A 22,049-nucleotide genomic window follows, 5' to 3' on the forward strand; every position below is an offset into this window, starting at 1 on the left:
AAAACATGAACAGGTCACAATTTTGGGCAAGTGGAATGAGCATCTACTTTAAATGAAAATAAACTGTCTTGAATTTCTCATCAAATCAATATTACTTTGGTTCAAAACAGACTCACAGCTGGGATGGCTGGACTCAGACTCAGTTTTTGTCCCAAAAAGTCCTGTCACATCCCAAAACAAGGTTTACTTAACCTTGTTCTTCCTTTGTAGAAGGTCCTTCCTTTTACCCTGTTTTACCCCTACATTCTCTTAGTGAATGCAACATGACAAAGTGAATTGAGATGCATGTCTAATACATTTCTCCCCCTGCTGTAGTGATGTCGCCCCGGGTCGCTGCTGGCCACTGCTCTCTTGCTGAGAATGGAAATCCGTTTCTATCTGAGGAGCCGGCTGCCGGGTCAGTTCCAGCGATTATCCACGCTCAGCAAGTCCCCCTTGTCACTGAATCCCCCTCGTCACTGAGTCCCCATTGTCACTGCCTCTTTTTCCTCTATGTTGACTAGCTGGGGGATTCTGGAGGAGATACACACAGTCGTAAAAAACAGGGAAAAGTATTTGGCTATAGCCATGGGAGTTGGTCAAATGGTGGTGGATTCTGTTTACTGATATATGAGTATAGGTTTCCATTGATGTACATACAATATAGGATGTAGAAAGCATTTACGACAATAAAATATATAGTTAAACATGCTGTTACACAAATAAAGTGCCTGTCAAGATCTGTGCTACTTATTCAGCCTTTTCACACGATATGCTCCTTGACTTGTCTTGGGTGGTAGAGAGCATAAGCCCTGGCCAATATGCTGTTACTGATTCAAGGTGGATTACGGTTTGCTGTCCTAAGCTTAGGGAGAATCCTCTAAAATATTCACGGAGACAGACCTTTGGTTTGAGAAAAGGAACAACAGGCATTTTGACCACATTATGCAATATATCTGTGAGCACGCAGTGGTTTGTACATCTTATTAGGTACTACACCTAATACGCGGCACTTCACTCATCATTACTGTGATTTCATTAATGTCTTTATTTATTTATTAAGATGTAAAACATATTCTTGCATGTTTTAACAAGGAAATTCTCAGTGTCAGTCTGATAAAGACTTGTACAGTTACTGTTGGGTGTAAAAAAAAATGTATATATGGATAATAGATCAACAACATTTTGATCTGGAAGAGTCTGGCTGACTGGCGGATCTGGAAGAGTCTGGCTGACTGGCGGATCTGGAAGAGTCTGGCTGACTGGCGGATCTGGAAGAGTCTGGCTGACTGGCAGATCTGGAAGAGTCTGGCTGACTGGCAGATCTGGCTGCTCCATGCTGACTGGCGGCTCTGGCTGCTCCATGTAGACAGACAGCTCTGGCGGCTTCTTGCAGACTGGCAGCTCCATGCAGACTGACAGATCCTTGCAGACTGACAGCTCCTTGCAGACTGACAGCTCCTTGCAGACTGACAGCTCCTTGCAGACTGACAGCTCCTTGCAGACTGACAGCTCCTTGTAGACTGGCAGCTCCTTGCAGACTGGCAGCTCCATGCAGACTGGCAGCTCCGGCTGCTCCATGCAGACTGACAGCTCTGGCTGCTCCATGTAGACGGACAGTTCTGGCTGCTCCATGTAGACTGGCAGCTCTGGCTGCGCTGAACAGGCGAGGCGCACAGTAGGTCTGATGCGTGGTGCTGGCACTGGTGGTACTGGGCCGAGGACACGCACAGGAAGCCTGGTGCGGGGAGCTGCCACCGGAGGGCTGGGGTGTGGAGGTGGTACTGGGTAGACCGGACCATGCAGGCGCACTGGAGCTCTTGAGCACCGAGCCTGCCCAACCTTACCTGGCTCGATGCCCACTCTTGCCCGGCCGATACGAGGAGCTGGAATATACCGCACCGGGCTATGCATCCGCACTGGGGACACCGTGCGCACCACTGCATAACACGGTGCCTGCCCGGTCTCTCTAGCCCCCCGGTAAGCACAGGGAGTTTGCACAGGTCTCCTACCTGGCGTAGCCCTACTCCCTGTAAGCCCCCCCAAGAAATTTTTGGGGTTGACTCTCGGGCTTCCTTGCCAACCGTGTTCCCTCATATCGCCGGCTCCTCTCTCCGGCTGCCTCTGCTCTCCTCGCTGCCTCCACCTGTTCCTATGGAAGGTGATCCCTTCCCGCCAGGATCTCCTCCCATGTGTAGCAACCCTTGCCATCCAATATATCGTCCCATGTCCAATCTTCATTGCGCCGCTGTTGCTGCCTTTGCTGTTTCTCCTGTGGCTCCTGCCTGTTCACACGCTGCTTGGTCCGTTTGTGGTGGGTGATTCTGTAACGGTTTTCATGCGGTGAAAGATAGTCAGACCAAAATGCAGCGTGTAGATTGCGATCCATGTTTAATGAACAAAATGTAACACAAATCTATATACAAATACTACAAAACAAAGAACGTAATGAACGTAACGAAAACCGAAACAGCCTATACTTGTGTAAACAAACACAGAGACAGGAACAAGGACACTAAGGACAATCACCCACGAAACACACAAAGAATATGGCTGCCTAAATATGGTTCCCAATCAGAGACAACGATAATCACCTGACTCTGATTGAGAACCGCCTCAGGCAGCCATAGGCTAACGCTAGACATCCCACAAAACCCCAAGACAAAAACACACCACAATAACCCATGTCACACCCTGGCCTGACCGAATAAATGAAGAATAAACATAATATATTTCGACCAGGGCGTGACACTGGGAGACAAATTCACCTTTCAGCAGGACAATAACCTAAAACACAAGGCCAAATATACACTGGAGTTGCTTACCAAGACAACATTGAATGTTCCTGAGTGGCCTGGTTACAGTTTAGACTTAAATTGGCTTGAAAATCTTTGGAAAAAGGTGAAAATGTCATCTAGCAATGATCAACTTTTTTTATTTTTTATTTTTATTTTTTATTTCACCTTTATTTAACCAGGTTGGCTAGTTGAGAACAAGTTCTCATTTGCAACTGCGACCTGGCCAAGATAAAGCATAGCAGTGTAAACAGACAACACAGAGTTACACATGGAGTAAACAATTAACAAGTCAATAACACAGTAGAAAAAAAGGGAGTCTATATACATTGTGTGCAAAAGGCATGAGGAGGTAGGCGAATAATTACAATTTTGCAGATTAACACTGGAGTGATAAATGATCAGATGGTCATGTACAGGTAGAGATATTGGTGTGCAAAAGAGCAGAAAAGTAAATAAATAAAAACAGTATGGGGATGAGGTAGGTAAAATTGGGTGGGCTATTTACCAATAGACTATGTACAGCTGCAGCGATCGGTTAGCTGCTCAGATAGCAGATGTTTGAAGTTGGCGAGGGAGATAAAAGTCTCCAACTTCAGCGATTTTTGCAATTCGTTCCAGTCACAGGCAGCAGAGAACTGAAACGAAAGGCGGCCAAATGAGGTGTTGGCTTTAGGGATGATCAGTGAGATACACGTGCTGGAGCGCGTGCTACGGGTGGGTGTTGCCATCGTGACCAATGAACTGAGATAAGGCGGAGCTTTACCTAGCATGGACTTGTAGATGACCTGGAGCCAGTGGGTCTGGCGACGAATATGTAGCGAGGGCCAGCCGACTAGAGCATACAGGTCGCAGTGGTGGGTGGTATAAGGTGCTTTAGTGACAAAACGGATGGCACTGTGATAAACTGCATCCAGTTTGCTGAGTAGAGTGTTGGAAGCAATTTTGTAGATGACATCGCCGAAGTCGAACAACCAACTTAACAGAATTTGAAGAATTTTTAAAGAATAATGTGCAAATATGGTACAATTCAGGTGTGCAAAGCTCTTATAGACTAACCCCAAAAGACTGACAGCTGAAATTGCTGACAAGGTGATTCTAACATGTATTTCACTTTGTCATTATAGGGTATTGTGTGTAAATGGGTGAGAAAAAACATATACTTAATCCATTTTGAATTCAGGCTGTAACACAAACAAATGTGGAATAAGTCAAGGGGTATGAATACACTGAAAGCACTGTATGTGTACTATCAAACAGTTATCCATTACCACATTTACCATTATCTCCCCATCAGCACAGTAATCTACTTTAAAACCATCAGGCTTTGGTAGTAATAAGTAGGTCGACATGGTGGTCACTTCAAGATACTTAGGCCATTACCTAATAATTATCTGTATAATATGTATATCCTTAATTAGTCAGGATAATACTGGCTGATGGCTTAATCGAGACAGTAATATGCTGTTTTGTGAATTAATTTATATACATTTGGTAGTGTATGATCCACCTATTAAATATCCACTAGCCCAATTGTTATAATGGGGGGGGGGGGTACATGCAGCTTGTTTTTACCGAACTCACCCACCACAATAATAATCATAGATTTAAGAAATTCAACGTTGTCAGCAGCAGGCGAGTGGAATGTGCATCAGGCATGTCAAATAATACATGTAGGTAATGTCAAGATGAAATAACATACAATACATCTACTATGTTTAGTTTACTGCCACTGCCTTTCCCTGTTCTGGCAATAACTGTTTTGAAGAGCCAGTCAGTGGGCCTAGGGGGAGGATCAGTAGGGGTGTGCTCTGACTTCAGACTGTCCATTCAACATTGTAATATATGAGCCTGGGTCTGCTGGAGCCTGTGGTGGGCATCCTAATTAGAAAGACATTGGCTGCCTCCCAAATCACACCCCATTATCTATATAGTGCACTATTGTTGACCAGAGCCCATTGCCTCTGGTCATAAGCGGTGAACTATATAGGGAATAGGGTGCCATTTGGTACTCAGACATTCGGTCAGCTAGCTGGAAGGGAATTGCTATATCAACTGGGTTATGTGTATACTCAATCTGCTACATGATCATTGGATATGTCTCTGTTGTTGAACCACCTGCATTAGCTGGGCAATGAAACTTATTATTAAAAGTTATCCAGGCATGGTCACTGTGAGGTTGTACCTTCTGTCGCTGCCTCCACCTCAGATGTCATACTTTTAACATTTTCTCTCAGGTAACACTACATTACATTCTCATACCTGTGTAGTAACACTCTAAAAAGATACGTAACATCATATTACCTAGTTGTTGATTGTTTGGTGTGTGTATAATGATGTATTAATCAAATACTTCAGAGGAAATGTTCATGTAAAAATAGGAATGTGTCCCTAGGTCACCAGGGGGAATCCTTCCTCTTGTCAAATATTAACAGAGTTACAGAGCATGATACCTCTGCTTGAAACAAGTGATACCCCTCTCTGAAACAATGGCTGTCAAAGCCCAGAGCCCCAGAGCTCACACGGCACACTGATGAGACTTCAGGACATCACGCTGTCAAAGTGAGAAGCACATCCCTATGACCCTTTAGCCATTTTAACCGTCAGACAGTGACAGTGCCCAGGTGCCTTCCTCAACCACCCCCCCAGTCTGTCAGAAACACTGACATTTTTCTCTCATTACAAAATGCATCCTGCAGGTTTTCACAACCAACAACCTCTGTGAATGTGGATCAAGACAGCTTGATTTAGGGCAGGTGGAAAATAGTGTCCATTGTGGAATAGGCCTATGTGACATTTAATTGTCCAAACTCAGTGGTAACAGTTGTAGGCCTATGGCTATAGGCTACATAAGGAACATTTGAAGGACACAAAAGTGTCACCTAGACACAAAAGTGTCTAGGTAGCCAAACCAAGGCAATAACAAATGTCATTATTGAAATGCTCTCATTGTCAAGGCATTGTCACAAACTATCGTTGTAGCTTTAATTGTTTAAGTGTTTGTTGAATATGCAATTCTTTTAAGATGCTAATTAGCTTTGAAAGGCAGGAGAACAATATTATCTTGTAAGAATGGCTCATTAGAAAAATGATGTGCCCCTGTCGCAAATCGCTTGGAAAAACCCCTCATAAATATTGGTGATAAATTAGTCATTTTCAACTCTGCCTGTCCCTTTAATCGTGAACCAGCGGCTGACACCCAATCAGGAGCAGCTAGAGTCCGACTCAACTTCTAGGCTGAGAGAGCAAGGGATGCTCATCATGAACTAAAGAGAGAGAAAGAGAGAGCAAGAGAAGGCAGGCACCAGTCCGCGTTCAGTGAGTCAGTTGCATGCAACGGATTCACACAGGCGCGCATTGATTGAGCTTTCAGCTACGTCAAACATTGGTAAGTGATGTTTTATTTAGCTGTATATGTTCAAATAGCGCTCATGAAAAAGTCGTTTTACAGTATTTAAAAACACACGCACTTTAAAGAGTTCCTTTTATTTTTATAGCTGAAGGATGATGTTCGATTTTGTGATAAATAGCTTATAACTTCATCAAAGTTGCTTTCATTGGATAATTTAATGTAGGACGATCTCGTGAATCCGTCATAGTCGGTCTCATCAGCCTACAACTTCATTTAAAGGAAACAATCAATGTTTTCTAGAAAATAATAATACACTTCCCGAATTGCTGGATTTGACATGTACCGGTAGCCTTGGCTGACTGCAATATTGCAATATGGTTGTGTGTTCAAAAAGCTGCATATTTTCATGTTCCTTGGATAGTATTTCATGATTCAATTAGAGGTCCTAAATTATAATTATAACTTAATTTAATTGACCCGGCTTAAAGTTTTACTGTTTGTTATTTTCAGAGTCTAGTGGCAGTCATATCTTTAGCGGTAGTGTTGTTTGGCACTGTGTGGCTTAAGGTGTGTGTCCCCGTTTCAATGCGACATGTCAGAGGATTGAATCAAGGCTACCCTGTAAACAATCCTTGTTTTTGTGATAAAAATTGATTATGAGGACCATGTTGTTTGTTGAATGGTCATGGAAGGTCTCTGATATAGTAGCCTACTGTAGGTTGCTGTTGATATTGACATTGTTATTGATAAAGCACTCATAGCCAACAGTGTACACTTTTTGTGTCTTATTAGTAATACTTGATGTGTAGGCCTATTGTTTTATTTATTGTTTAGACACTGGCACTCTATTGCTGTGGAGTGTACATGCACTCTAATGTGGATGTAGGTGCTACCCTAAATGCAAATCTACCCGTTAGTGCAGTGCTGTGGCAAGTCACCTGTATTTTACCATTCCCAGTCTGCTATGCCCATATGTGCAGAGCATGTCCCAGGAGTTTGTGAATGAGTAATTATGTCAAAAAAGAAAATACAGGCAAAGCATTGCCATTTATTTTCCACAGCAACAAGTGTCTTCTATTTAACCCATGTATTTATGGTGGTTGTCACCTTTATAAAAAAAGATTTCAGTTTGGAAACTGCAGTAAAAGTGCAGCAACTGCAGTCGACTGTGGTATTTTGGACCCAGTAATTGCAGAATAACTGCAGTGCACTGCAGTTACAATGCAAATTACTGCAGAATAAAACAGTGTTATTTTGGACACCGTATTTGCAGCATACTGCAGTTATACTTTATACTGCACTCTGACTGCATATTTTTCGTAAGGGCAAATAGCGTTTCTAATGACTGAAAATGTAACCTTTTTCATTGTATTAATTCTGTGTTAAAGGAGAATGGAAACACTTGGCTTTAGAACACCATTTAACTGTAACTGTAAATCACCACTTTGCCATTGTTGCATCCCAAAAATGGCTGAATCCCAAAATTGTCTGAAAGACCATGAACTCTGCGCGCATTAATGAGCATTTTACAGCAGGTTGGTCAAAACAAGCATTGTGATTGGTTGAGACGCATTCTACGCCAAACTAAAAAACCTGTTTAGCATAGGTAAGCCTATGACGCAAAAATGGGAATCTTGTTTTCTGTTCCATCTGACGATACTGTGTTAGCCATAGTTGGCTAGCTAGCAAGCAAGGGATAAGAGTGTTGCCAGCCAGCATGGCAATAGAACATTTAGAACAAACGACTGGGACTTCCGTTGATATAGAATAAAAAGACTTCACGACTGGGCCACGTTTCTGGCAACCTAACCAATTTTTTTATCAGCCAGTCAAAATCATGAATCAGAATAATTTTTATGTTCCATCTGATGTAAATGTGTTAGAAATATTTGGCTAGCTAGCAAGCAAGGAATAAGAGCGTTGCCAGCCAGCATGGCAACGGAACATTTAGAAGGACGACTGGGTTGCGTCCATAGATATAGAACAAAAAGACTTCACAACTGGGTCGCGTCTCAGGCAAACTAATCAATACAATGAACGGACAGGTAAAACAACATGAAATGCAGCTAGTTTGCTGTCTTACCAGCTTCAGTTTGAAGTGATTGCGTTAGCTGTGTAGGTGGCTAGCTCCTCTGAACAGTGTCCTGACAACAGAGCACATTTTCTATGCCAGGAAAAATCACACATCACGAATGTATCCAAAACAGCTTAAACAAACTCAAATGCAGCTACTTTGCTGTTATTGTAGCTGAACTGTTTGACCTGACTGTGTTAGCCGTAGTTGGCTAGCTAGCAAGCAAGGAGTAAGAGCACTGCCAGCCAGCATGGCAACGAAACATTTAGAATGAGCGACTGCGTTGCATCCATAGATATAGAGCAAAAAGACGCCGTGTCTCGGGCAACCTGACCGACAGAATGAACGGCCAGCCGTATTGGCTAGCAACCAAAGACATATCAGGACTAGGCCCATATTTTTGTTGAGGGATGAAATAGTTGCCTATGAATACATTTATCGAAATAACATGTTTTATTTAATTGGTAACCAGTTGTAGAAAAACAATTGTACACTCAAAGTTGTGCGAAATGACCTTTTTAGCATGGCTGTGCTGATCTACAGTACTCGGCTTATGACCACAGCTAAAAAAAAGCCGCCCTCGTGTGCAATTGCTTTAAAATGTGCTGGTGTCAAACCATATATGAAAACATTATTCATATTTTGAAAGCTGAGAAATAGTCCTTTCGAAGGATATGACATACAATTGCACCACATCAATCAAATGGTAATCAACTTCTACTGACTTCCTGGTGCACAGGTGACATGCCAATAGTGTCATCCTCCACAGTCCACCAGTGTCCTACAGACAGAGAGAGAGAGTATTTTTTTTAAACGTAGGCTGAATATACAGTATATAGGACTAATAGTACATGACAATAATATACCATTGACAGTTACCAGGTAGACCAGGATGATTTAGGATAGTTACCAAACGGACTACCAGTCTGAGCTTTCAGAAATCATAGCTATAGCGAGTCAAAAGGATTAGGCTTCTGGCTTAGGCTACATTCATTCTTGCAATCAACACCCAGCAGGCTTACTAGTTTTTAGGAATCATAGATAAACAGATACCTAATGAGATATCTAGCTATGTAGCTCGTTATCTAGATCGCTAACTAATAATGATATGGGTATTGTACATTTTACTGGTAAAATAGCAATCCTGCAGGAGCCCTCTCTTGTGGCTGGCTAGCTAGCTAGCTACTGTAGAATCAGACACCAGCCAGTTAATTTGAGCTCTTAGCTCATACCAATGACAAATACTCTTCAAATTAACAATATGATTTTTTTTTTTAAACCTATAGTTGTCAAAGGTGACATTAACATAAAAAAGGTAAGACAAGATCTAGATCTAGCTAGCTACTGTACCTTGCCTTTTTTGGGCTGACAGACTCATTTTATCAATTGGGAAAAATAAAAATGAACTGTATACAGTTTCTTACCTCAATATTGTTGTCCTGATCTCAATTGCAAAGCTGACAAAGTTGTGAGAACCCTTTCAGAGCCAGTGGAGGCAAGGCGCCTCCCGGTGGCAACATTCGCTTTCAGTCCCCAGACAAAACTAACAATTTGCTCAACCCTGTCAATGACGCATTGGCGTCAGCCCTTTCTATGGCAATTCAAGTTGGCACTACCTATACCTCTAAAAAAAAGTTGTTCAATATCAAAATCCCAAAAATGTAGAGGTTTCTATGTTATGTGCACATGTTTAGTATTAGTGGATGGAATACATATCTTTGCTTAGCTTTACTTCCTAAAGTGCTTCCATTCCCCTTTAAAGACCAATTAGCCTGTTCAAATCATTCAAATATTTTTGTGGTGTGTGCCCTATTAATGAGTAAGGAAAAGTATTTGTTGTAAATCACAACTGAATATTTCCACACCTTCTTGGGCACATAATAGTGCATACTGTACCAAGAGAGGCAATGGGTATAAAACAATTTCTCTGAATGTCAAAAGCCTGACATACTGTTGGTTGATGATGATAATATTATCTTAGAAATGTCTGTTGTATGGATGTTGTAAATATCCCCAAAATTCTAAGTGTCTTCAGTATTCCCAGTACTCCCAGTTTCCCACTACCCAACCAGGTCACTGTGACCTTTGGAACAAACTGCTTTCCACTGATTAGCCTACTCCAGTAGAAGAGGATTGATTATCCTCTGTCTTAAAACTTGATTAAGAATGATGTGACCCTTCACTATAGGGAATTATGATTCATTTCTACGTCAACTATATGGGGTATTCCGATTGATTCTCATTTGGAAAATTCAAACAGCTTCTTTAATTGTGCCCTCATGTGGTCACAATGGAACATGCACACAGGAATGGATGTTCTTAAATGGGTATATTGATTCACATAGTGACGTTTTACACTCTCGTGTGTCTCTCAAACATGTGTTCTATACTACATTCATCTAACATGTCTAAAAGTGTTATTGAGAGTGAGTGTGACTAGTACGTGCCATCCACTGTATTCTCAGAACATCTATTCTTTATTCATAACATATCATCCATCAGGAGTTTTATTTTACCATGACGTAATCGTAGTGCACTCACATTTGACAAGCAGATCATTATCAAATTGAATTATATGGGGTCTGTATGTAAATGTACCTAGAGTTTGTAAATAGTTTTGAATGTAAATGTGCTTGTGTGCTCTGTCACCTCATTTGACAATGGGCCATTGTCCCGTGTGTTTGTCAAGCTAGCGAGGGGTTGGATTGCATTGACTAGCACAGGTGTGTCATCAGTTACCTATACAGGTGTTTTTATAGATCAAACTCCTGACATTTTGGATCACACCACAAATATTGGTCTTCTGAGAGTACAATGCACTATATCTAAGCCATTGAATAGCGTAGGCAGAGTACAATGAATTGCAGAATTGATATCCTCAAATGAACAATTAATTTTGGCAAGCAATCTGTTCTCCTGTCTGGAGCATAGTATTACATTGTCTTTTGAAGACAACTTATGCCCCTTTTCAAAAAATGTCTTGCACTGTTTGACAGCCATGGCAATTATAGATTATAGAGGGAGCCTCATTTGCAGTCAGCAGGTCTATAACAAGGCCTAACGTTGTCATTCAATCTCTCTCTGTTTTCTAACGCTACTATACCTGGAATAACAAGGAAAAATTGCCTAAATAACAATTTACATTCACATACTGCTATTAGCCCATACGATTGCATTGAATAACAGATAGTCCCCCCCTCCTCAATCTAAATGAAGTTTGTTCTGAAGTGTGTGTCCTATATCAGAGAGATATAAGAAAGATCAGGAAACATGAGTATTTCTTTGTATATATGTATTTAGCCACTTATTTTTTGGCATCTAAACGGTCTCCATATATACTTCCATACATTTTTGTTCAACTGGTACCAGGGGGACCTTCAAACGAGTCTTGTGAGGCAAAACAACCGACATGTACGTGTTCGTGAGAGTCTCATATTGTTCCATAGACAGGTCATAGTAGTTTGTAGGCCAAACCGCTCGGGACGCTACAGACGATTCTGTGAGAAGATGGTCTGACCAACACCTCTGTAGATTCTTCACCTTTCCCCGCAGAAGCGGAAGTGTTGCAGTACATAGGTGTATGTGGTGGATTGAGACGCATCCAATGCAAAACAAAACTGATATCTCTAGTTGAAGTGAGACCTTAGGTTAATGGGCTGAACAAAAACTACTGTACAAACGACTGTACATTTAACAGCCCAAAATGTAATAGTCTGCAAAGATCAGTAAAGGCAAGGGAATTGAAGTATAATTCTGATGATGTCCGAGCAGCTATGAAAACAGACCCATCGATTTGTTGTTGTTGATTGAGAAAGTTGCAACCTCTAGTACAAGTGTTATTTGTTATTTATCACAGGCTTGTATCATTGGAAGATTGGCTGTAAATGTGAGTTTGGGGTGTGAAAAAGAGATAGCTCTCTCCCCCCACCCAGAGGCTAACACACACCCTGGTGTGACACCCACACACATTCTCTTCTTTCCATTAGAAATACTAGCTTCATTGGTTTGTTTAATTCTCAAGCTTTGTCAAGCTTAATTGAATTGATTTGAAAAGAGGGCATTGATGTGCAGTAGGAAAGCTAGTTTAAAACAGAATTGCTAATAGCACCAGTCGCTCTATTAACAAGCGTGGAAAAGAATGAGAATATGTTGGTAGATATGAAAGGCAAATTTTAACATTTTCCTTTGTGCTGTATATGGTTTTACCCTTGTATCATTCAGCTGTATTTTGTAAGCTGGCGCATTACTAGTCAGCCTATTTGTTTTCAGTATCTAATGATGTCATGCTCAAAGGTTGCTCTCCTATTGACCATTTGATGATATTAGGATCTCCATACCATTAACATCAAGCAGTTTATTGACCAAGCCTGTGGCGTAACTCAAGATCACCAGTGCTTCTTCCACATCTTGAACATGATGACACATATTGACCTCTAAGGGTCATCCAGTACTTGACCCTGCTCTTCTCCCACTGCACTGCTCTCTGCCAAGGGGATTTGGCTGAATGCTGCTCCCTCTGACGTGTGGGTGTTTAATGTGTGGGAACATGGAACAGGGAGTATTTCACATTTTAGATGTGAAATATGAAATGAGGACAGTAGGAGAGGACAGTAGGAGTCAGTTGAAAATGGACAGTGTATTTGGCCATATAATTATAATTATGTTATACTGAACATAAATAGAAACGCAACATGTAAAGTGGTTGGTGCTATGTTTCATGGGCTGAAATAAAATATCCCAGAAACTTTCCATATGCATAAAAAGCTCATTTCTCTCTGGGATTGTGCACAAATGTGTTTACATCCCTGTTAGTGAGCATTTCTCCTTTGCCAAGATAATCCATCCACCTGACAGGTGTGGCATATCAAGAAGCTGACTTAACAGCATGATCAGTACACTGGTCCATAAAAGACAACTGAAAAATGTGCAGTTCTGAAACACAGCACAATGCCACAAATGTCTCAACTTTTGAGGGAGAGTGCAATTGGCATGCTGACTGCAGGAATGTCCACCAGAGCTGTTTCCAGTGAATTGCATATTCATTTGTCTACCGTATGCCGCCTCCAAAGTCATTTTAGAGAATTTGGCAGTATGTCCAACCAGCCTAACCACTCCACCCCAGGACCTCCACATCTGGCTTCTTCACCTGAGGGATCGTCTGAGACCAGTCACCCGGACAGCTGATGAAACTGTAGGTTTGCACAACCGAAGAATTTAAGTACAAACTGGGAAGATAATCAACGTGCCTGTCATCCTCACCAGAGTCTTGGCCTGTCTGCAGTTCGGCATCAACCGACGTCAGTGAGCAAATGCTCACCTTCGCTGGAGAAGTGTGCTGTTCACGGATGAATCAGTGTCATGATTCCTTTATGGTTAATTATCTGAGGTGCAAGAAGACCATAGAATAAGGCCAGGTATAGACTAATGACTAGACGAGCTGGTCAGATCCTGAACTGCATTATGGCTAAAAAGGGAGAGAAATACAATCAATTCTGCCCTACAGCCGCTGTCATATGTGGGATGTAGGCTAATGACTAATTGTCACCCCCCCTCTCTCTCTCTCTATCTCTCTCTCTCTTTCGCTCTCACACATAAAGAGTAGCTCCATCAGACGCTGGCACATTTGCATTGTAATAGTGGGGCAGCCACATTCCAGTGCTTGGACACAATGGTGGAGAGAAAGCTCTGACCTGAACACTCCTGCTAGGTCTTTGCACAAGCAGACCATAAAGCTGCCGTTCTCACGCTTTCTCCTCCTCCGAGGAGGAATCCCAATCAACCACCCACAATACAAACACGCTATGAGACACTGGCTTACACAGGCAGCCCCATTGACGAAGACGCCATAAATGAAAGACCCACACAGTTTAATGGGTTGTCATCTTCTTTAGTATCCAACACCTAAAGCAATGAACCAGGCATGGATCATTGAGGATCCAAAACAGCTTTGGGGGTTCTAAACAGCACAAACACACACACACACGTATTAATCTGGAAAACTTTTCGCTGACATCTTTCAAGTTAATTTATTTATACTCAAAATGCAATCACGTCAGAAGAGCTTCTGTAGGTATGGAACTGACATGCGTCCAGCCATTTGAAGACAATTCTGGAAACAGGGCAATACAGGACAGATAGATACTGAATCGGATGTGACACAACGTAATGTACATTGCCTCCAAATCACATTATGCCCCTCTTCCGGTTACGTAATTAAGAGGTCCCATCTGGTATGAGCGCGCCAGCGACGCTCCCTGACAGTAATTGTGTTGGTGCACATGTCAGTCCCATTCAGGGGACTCAACATCTATTATCTCTTCCTGTTAAGATTAGTGCACAAATGTTGCTGGGGAGATTATAGCTGGAGTGGAGGGGGGGACTGGGACCCTTGTAATGGAGAGGAGAGGAATTACCATTCATGTTGTGTGACAGTCTTTTCTACTCAAAGAATTGGCACTATAATGGTTGTACAAGCTCAAATCAGACTGGTCAATGCAAATGTTGTATGCATGTTTTCAAGTCATTGTTTTGTAAGATCGTACAGATTGAATAAGATATGACAAATTATCATTCATCAGTTGATTTCACACATTGTTTTGTTTTCAATGGTACAAAACAAAGAAAGAACAGATGTTACTTGAAATTAGATCTTTATCACCTAGAGCATACAAGTCAAAGAGTGTTGCAAACAGAGCCAAGCAAGGTGATAGATACTATGGCATCTTGAGGTCCCCCCCCCTCCTCCTAAACAGACAGATCAATAGGTATCGACAGCCCATTGGTCCATGGGGAATGACAGTCTACTGTTTGGCTGCCTATCGCTCTGGGTGGTGGCAACCTGATAGCAGGCCCCCTCCTAACATTCACCACTTAAACTTAGTATTTTACCTTCCAGACTTGCCCTTTTTGGGGAGAGAGTTGAAAACTGTAGTATAGATACAGAAAAAACATGCACTGGGGTACTTGTAGTGTTCTTATAAATGCAAAATGTTGAGTTTATTATTTTATATCAGCCTCTGCTGCTTTAATATACCAAACACATACATTTTTGTAATACAGTACATGGAACCATACAAAAACTGTTCCAAAGTTAAAGTCAACAGGTGATAGTTCCACCTCCATGCCTTATTCATTAGAAGTCTGAAGACAGCGTGTATGTGTCTACGACACAGGCAGGCATTAGGTGCCTTTATGAGGCTGCTCTGCCCTGTTGTTGTAGCAGGTCTTGTACCTGTCGACCGCCTTCTCTCTCCCTCCTCACACGGAAGCAGCCCAGGGCTGACATTCTCCTTTCTTCACCTCTAATTGCTCCTATGGGACTCATCAGGCCCTCTGAGGCTAAGGCTGAGGCTGTCTGCAGGGAGGCCCCCACTACTCTTCAACACCCTTAAAGACGTCCTTTTGCTTCCCAGCTGAAACAGTTTGGAAGAGTTTGTGCATAAATTATGATGACATTTTGTGAAGTTTTTGTTTGTTTTGGACTTCGGTGAGGGTTTTTTCGGTTGTTCGGGCACACAAACATGTTTCTTAAGGTAAGCCGACGTTGGTAACCCGAATCTACCCCGCTTTGTCAGTGATTGGTCAACAGTAGGGATTCTTCAGTAAAGTCTTTGTTGTCATTCAACGAGAGACGACTCGTTTTCATGCACATTTAGTCATTTAGAAATACTGCACCAAACACCCTCGACAAAAACGTCAAAATTATTGACCGATTTATTGAGTTATCATAGATTAATTATTTTGAGGATGTGACTATTTTGAGGATGTGGATACTAACTACGGAGTCACAAAATGGACAAACAGTACTATTGCTGATTTTTTCACCCAGTTTTTTTCAGCGAAGGTCTATTAGGGCAGTATGAGAGCACTAATTCGGTTCGGCTAGCCGCTAGCGCCTTAAAGTACAGCCCTCCCTCTGCCATGAAATGCAAGGCTTTAAAGGCAGCAGAGTGAGAGAATGAGTGTCGTGTCACCTGAAGGTCATGCTAGATGGTCTAGTAAATTGGTTTGTGTTGTAATGTCATGAGATGGCTTGTTGTTCAAAAAGGAAGATGGATTTTGTTTTTTTGTATTATGGATTTAACACAAATATTCATGGCAATGTACAGTATATAGGTTGCATTTGGATTGATATTGTATGGATCAAATTCAAATTCAGAGTACAGAATGATTATCCAGCTTACTGTTTAATTATTTAGCAGCCATTGGATGGTTTCAACATGTTATTTTAATGTACAGAGGTAGGCTCCAGTGAATCTTTTTTTTTTCCCTCCCCAATTTCGTGGTATCCAATTGTTGTAGTAGCTACTATCTTGTCTCATCGCGACAACTCCCGCACGGGCTTGGGAGAGACAAAGGTTGAAAGTCATGCGTCCTCCAACCCAACCAGCCGCACTGCTTCTTAACACAGCGCACAGAGGAAACACTGTGCACCTGGCAACCTTGGTTAGCGCGCACTGACATCCCTACCGACCAAGCCCTCCCTAACCCGGATGACGCTAGGCCAATTGTGCATCGGCCCACAGACCTCCCGGTCGCGGCCGGTCTCTAATGGCACAGCTGACGCTGCAGTACAGCGCCCTTAACCACTGCGCCACCCGGGAGGCCCTGGCTCCAGTGAATCTTAACCATTGCCTTATTTGTTCATCTCTAGGGCTGTGGTGGTCACGAAGTTTCGTCAGCAGGTGATTGTCAAGCAAATAACTGTCGGTCTCACGGTAATTTACCATTAATTAACATAAACACAATTAGCATCTCCTGGCTTCCACACATAGCCTACAAGCCACTGATGCAGACCTTTGGAACATCTACATTTTAAAAAGTCTAATAAGTCCATGTAATATAGCCTACACCTTCACAATAAATCCATTATTTATTTTAGACAGGTCTAAACAAGCATGATATGAAGAAAATGTTGTGTATTTCAGAACAGAACAGCATACTCCTGAGTTGTCTTTATGTTAGATCCTGGGGTGGCTATGCCAAATGTCTGCGCTACACTAGTTCATTTAGCAGACAAGATTTGCTTGGAATTCCGTGGCATTATTTTATAGTATGAAGAATACAATTGAACAAAGCTCAATAAACTATAAATAAGTGCGCTCTTCTGTGTTGAGCGGTTAACAAAGAAATAGGTACTAACTTTAGTTGTTCTACAAACGTTGGGCTATATGTTTTGATTTTTATACATTTTAAGCCTGCATGATGCGACTCGAATGATGATTTGAAAAAAGGCGCTTGAAAGGCATGAGCTCTGCTTATTTTTTTTGCGCAGGCTGTACACACATCATTAATCTCTCATTCACAATTTGACAAGCACTTGATAATGCCTCGAATTTCATCCCCTTTGTGGCTGTAATGAACCCTAAAAAAATCCATGCAGTGCACTCCGAAACACTCAGGTCTTTCTCACAGTCTACAAGTGAAGACAGAGACATCGGGGACGCAACTGCGCACTTTTTATTCACATTCTAAGCGCAGCAATGTGCACATGGCATAAGCGGGAATGTTATGTTAGCGGGAAAATACCATTATCAAAAGTGACCGCAAATGTGATTATGCATTTAATGCTTTTTTATGGGGCATTTTTATGGTGAAAATTATATTCCCCAAACTTGAAACTCACACGCTGCGTATGTATGCCAGTTAGGCTCTAAACCCCAGGTAAAGCAGATTAATGTGCTTAATTTTAAGATGTTATTTGGCCACTTTAGTTGTGATACACACCTTATCAAAACATATAGGCCTATGGACTAGGCTACATGAGGTGTGCAACTATGATTAGAAAAAGTCGGGGGAAAGTATGTTTCTTATGCTGGGCATCATTTACAAGTGATAATATATAATATATATTAATAATAATATAAGTGATAGGCTAATATTGTCACCCATCAGACTATTCTTAATTTAATCTTGTCTTTACATATACTAAATCAAATATTTGTGAAATTTGTTTTGATTTAGAATAGACCATTATCATGCACCTGTCTCAAAACAGGGGTAGCGGGAAAATACACCTATGCACTTAAATAGCCAATGGAGGATGCATTTCCCATGATTCATTTTAATTCCAGCAAGGTAGGCTATACTCCTGTTGTAAAGATAAGCAATGTGCTTAATATTAGGAAAGTTGTGAAATAAATATAGTAGGCCTAGCCTACAGAAAGCTGATGGGACCCTCCTCTTTTTAGTAGAGGCCATCACTCTGTTTTGTCACGCAATTGCATAGCCTATAGAAATGTTGTGCAACATGAGCTCATGGGCTCTCATGAAGTGTTTGACTCGATTTTTGATTACGATTGCATTGATGTCAGAGTAATTAGAGGGACAATGTTTGGTAGGCTACTAATGATCATCAGCAGCATCAGAGTTTGGAGAAGTCTAGTTACTGTAACTAAACGGTCACGTGGAATTTGACTGCCTTCATGACTCGTGACTGCCGGTGTGGCGGTAATACGGTCACCGCAACAGCCCCATTCATCTCACACATGTTGGTATTCAGTCTGCACTACATGAACCCCAGTCTCTCAGCAGGACCTGTGAATAAATTAGCAAACATTTTGTAGTGGGAATGGATGGGAAGCTGTCTGTGTTCTCTGACATAGTATGTAACAAAACCACTCTAGATCCAGGTGACTTCCCCCAGCAAGACTCTGTCAGGGGATTTAACAGGTCACAGAGCTGAGGGAAATGGCTCCCGGCTAGGCTGGGGCCTTGACTAATGTGTTTCACTAGGCTAGCCCCCATTCTGCTCTGCTGCCTTCTAGGGAAGCCTCACTTCCACACTGATATACACAGGGATTAGTCCCCTCAACTGAAAATATAGAAGAGGCAAATAGCCCCCAGCCCCCTGTGTTCCTTTTAACCTGACTGATTCTGACAGCAAATCAATACGCTTTGGTATCTGTTACCTTATTCAATTAGTCCATTTCATAAAGCAGGCATAATGGCCCTAATGGAGGCCATGTTGAGAGGTCAGATGGCAGCAGTAGAAAAACAACGGCGTGATTGCAGGAGTCAATTCGCCCATCGTAATTATGTCTTTTAACTGATTCATGGCCCCTGTATCCGTCCCTCTCACCATCAGTGAAGCAGTATTGACCCTTAGCTTTCTATGCTGATGAGTAGATACACATGCACTTAATGTCAGCACAGATGCTGTAAATCGCAAATTGTAGAGGGGGGAGAGAAATGCAGAAAATACATGTGCACTACCCCTCCCCTTTCCACTGCAATCACATTGGCAATTTCCTTGATAAGTAGTAAAGGGGCCGAGGCATGGCTTGTTGTGTGAAGCAGGGAAGCTGGTGATTGCTGGAAATGACGTGGTGGCCTGATGCTTCTGTCTGTGTGTGGTTTATACATCATCTGGTCAGGACATGCACGGCATGTGATTAGGCTGTATAACACCAATGTACTGTATATTGTAAGAGACTGAGAGTATTCTAGATGGGGAAAGGGGTATTGCCGTAAGTGAGCAAATTGCTCTGTAAGTTTTGTGCTCTCTAAAATAGAGCAGTTCATGTGGATTTGAACTATTGATCGATTGATTGGTGTTTTAAGTGCAAATCCTTTTTAGCCTTTTTTCAGTTAAAGGCTAATTGAACACCAACATTTTTCTTCTTCTTCCTTTTATCTAAATGAAGATACATTAAGGTTGATAGCATGTCATTATTCAATTGTCTGTATGTTGTTGTGTATTGTTTGTTTTATCTGTATTCAGATCATGATACACATTACTTTTCAAAAAATATGAAAATGTGTCCCTCTAATCGTTCCTCATCTTCCCCCTGACAGGTTCCAACACAGCCATCAAGGAATAGGACAATGAGGGTGAAGCCCAGCTCCCTTATAGGATGTAAATATCAGGGCAGATAGAGGCTTGGCTTTTTGTGCAAACACCACAGTTCCACTATGAGGACTTGCTTGCTGGTCCTGCTATGGGGGTCCCTGTCCCTCTACGTGGATAACATGTCTATTACCAGAAGGATTGTGGTGGAGATGGGAGAGATGGAAGGAGAGAAGGAGGAGGACAGAGATGGAGGAAAGGGAGAGAAGCTACTGAAGCGTTTCAAACGAGGATGGATGTGGAACCAGTTCTTTCTACAGGAGGAGTACACTGGGAGTGACAAGCAGTACATTGGCAAGGTATATCCGTTTTGTCTTATTGCAGCCGTGCACTTCTGAAAGAGCAGTGTGGGGAAAACCCCACTCTGCTATTGTTGAATTCTGGCCTTGACACAATGACAATATATATATTGAGAAATCTCCCAGAGCATCAAATGTCAATGTCACTGGCTAGTGGGACCACATCATATCCCCCCACCAGGATTGGGTTTTTCTGATGTAACACAACAGCATACATTGCATGTTTTAGAGGCTGGAGAGAGGAGAGGTACTGAAGCTACTGGGGCCCTGTACCCTGTGGTACCCTGAAACTCTCCAGGCTCTCACAGCGAGACCCGGCTTCACAGAGAAGCAGGGAGATAATCAAAGATTGAGAGAAAAAGGGCAAAGAGAGAAGGTTGGGAGTGTGGGGGGGGGGTAGAGGCAGAGGGAGAGAATGGCATTCTGGAGCCACCACTATCAGTCTTGCATGAGGTTACTCTGTCGAGCCCTGGGGAGTGGAGCAGCGCTGTGCAGTGGATTATTTCCATATGCCTTGTAGAAAATAATTCACCTTGTCAGGTCCATCTTTTTTTCTCCACCAAGCCTGCCTCTGTGTTACCATGCATATAATGAGATGTTATCTGTCACATGTGCTTTTCGCTGTTCTGTCCTGTCTGGTGGGACTGAACAGCCTTGTTGTGTGTTATAGATGTTTAGGTGGACATTGTTTACCACCGACAGCACTTTTGAAATGCATGTAAGTCTGCTGTCGTGAAGATGGGACACACTGAGCATGGTAGAGGATAAAAGCCAATTCTATGCCCATTGCTCAGAGTTGCATAATGGCTACTTAGAGGCATGGGAATAAGAGATGAGATGAGGCAGGAACATATGTGTTGAAAGGGGAATTGCAGGTGTTATACATGTTGGATTTAGATGATTGAGACTGTGGGAGGCTACAATCATTCATTGTTGATCATGTCAAAGCTTTATACCATCTTGGCTTTCTTCTTTTTCAGACTGTCTCCTTTCTTTCCCTAGATCATTGTGAACTCCCGTTTCATTCACGTGTGTATGTTCTGAGACTGTCTTGTTCTTTGACATTTCACTAGAAAGGGCTTACTGTGTGTTCTCAATGACAGTGATCAGAGGGCATTGAGAGTGCACTCTGATGTTAATTGATTCATTCAGTGGATCTCTGTTTGCAGCAGTGTATCTATATAGACAAAACTACTTGGAGAGGTAGATATACTGTTTGACAGATTCATTGGTATGTTGTACTAAATATCATAACCTTTACAAACCATGTGGTATGATTTTTTACTCCATTTACAATTCAAGGCGTTGTCAGCAAAGCAAGACCATATTATGGAAAGACGGAATGAGTCGCTTACCACTCAGAGACCATCAGTACCCTTCCCGTCACCTCCCCTACAGTTGAAGTCAGATGTTTACATACACTTTAGCCACTTTTCTTTTTACAATTCCTGACATTTAATCCTCGTAAAAATTCCCTGTCTTAGGTCAGGTAGGATCACCACTGTATCACTTTATCACATTCCCTGTGGGTCAGAAGTTTACATACACTAAATTAGTATTTGGTAGCATTGCATTTAAATTGTTTAAATTGGGTCAAACGTTTCGGGTAGCCTTCCACAAACTGGGTGAATTTTGGCTCATTCCTCCTGACAGAGCTGGTGTAACTGAGTCAGGTTTGTAGGCCTCCTTGCTGGCACACACT

At 42.1% G+C, this 22,049-nt stretch overlaps 1 protein-coding gene across 2 annotated transcripts in view; it reads left to right on the forward strand.

The window, feature by feature from the left end:
* Positions 1-5,972: 5,972 nt before the first annotated feature.
* LOC135513804 (cadherin-6-like) overlaps positions 5,973-22,049 on the forward strand; it is a 37,578-nt gene continuing 21,501 nt past the window's right edge. The window contains exons 1-3 of one of the 2 annotated variants that reach the window (XM_064936752.1): positions 5,973-6,162; positions 16,854-16,917; positions 19,997-20,347. In XM_064936752.1, the coding sequence (XP_064792824.1) occupies positions 20,114-20,347 (234 nt within the window). In that variant the 5' untranslated portion in view covers positions 5,973-6,162; positions 16,854-16,917; positions 19,997-20,113. The remainder of the gene's footprint in view (positions 6,163-16,853; positions 16,918-19,996; positions 20,348-22,049) is intronic. The other variant, XM_064936744.1, reaches the window with a different exon arrangement.

The sequence above is a fragment of the Oncorhynchus masou genome, chromosome 3 (genome assembly GCF_036934945.1).
Source record: "Oncorhynchus masou masou isolate Uvic2021 chromosome 3, UVic_Omas_1.1, whole genome shotgun sequence".
Lineage (NCBI taxonomy): Eukaryota > Metazoa > Chordata > Actinopteri > Salmoniformes > Salmonidae > Oncorhynchus > Oncorhynchus masou.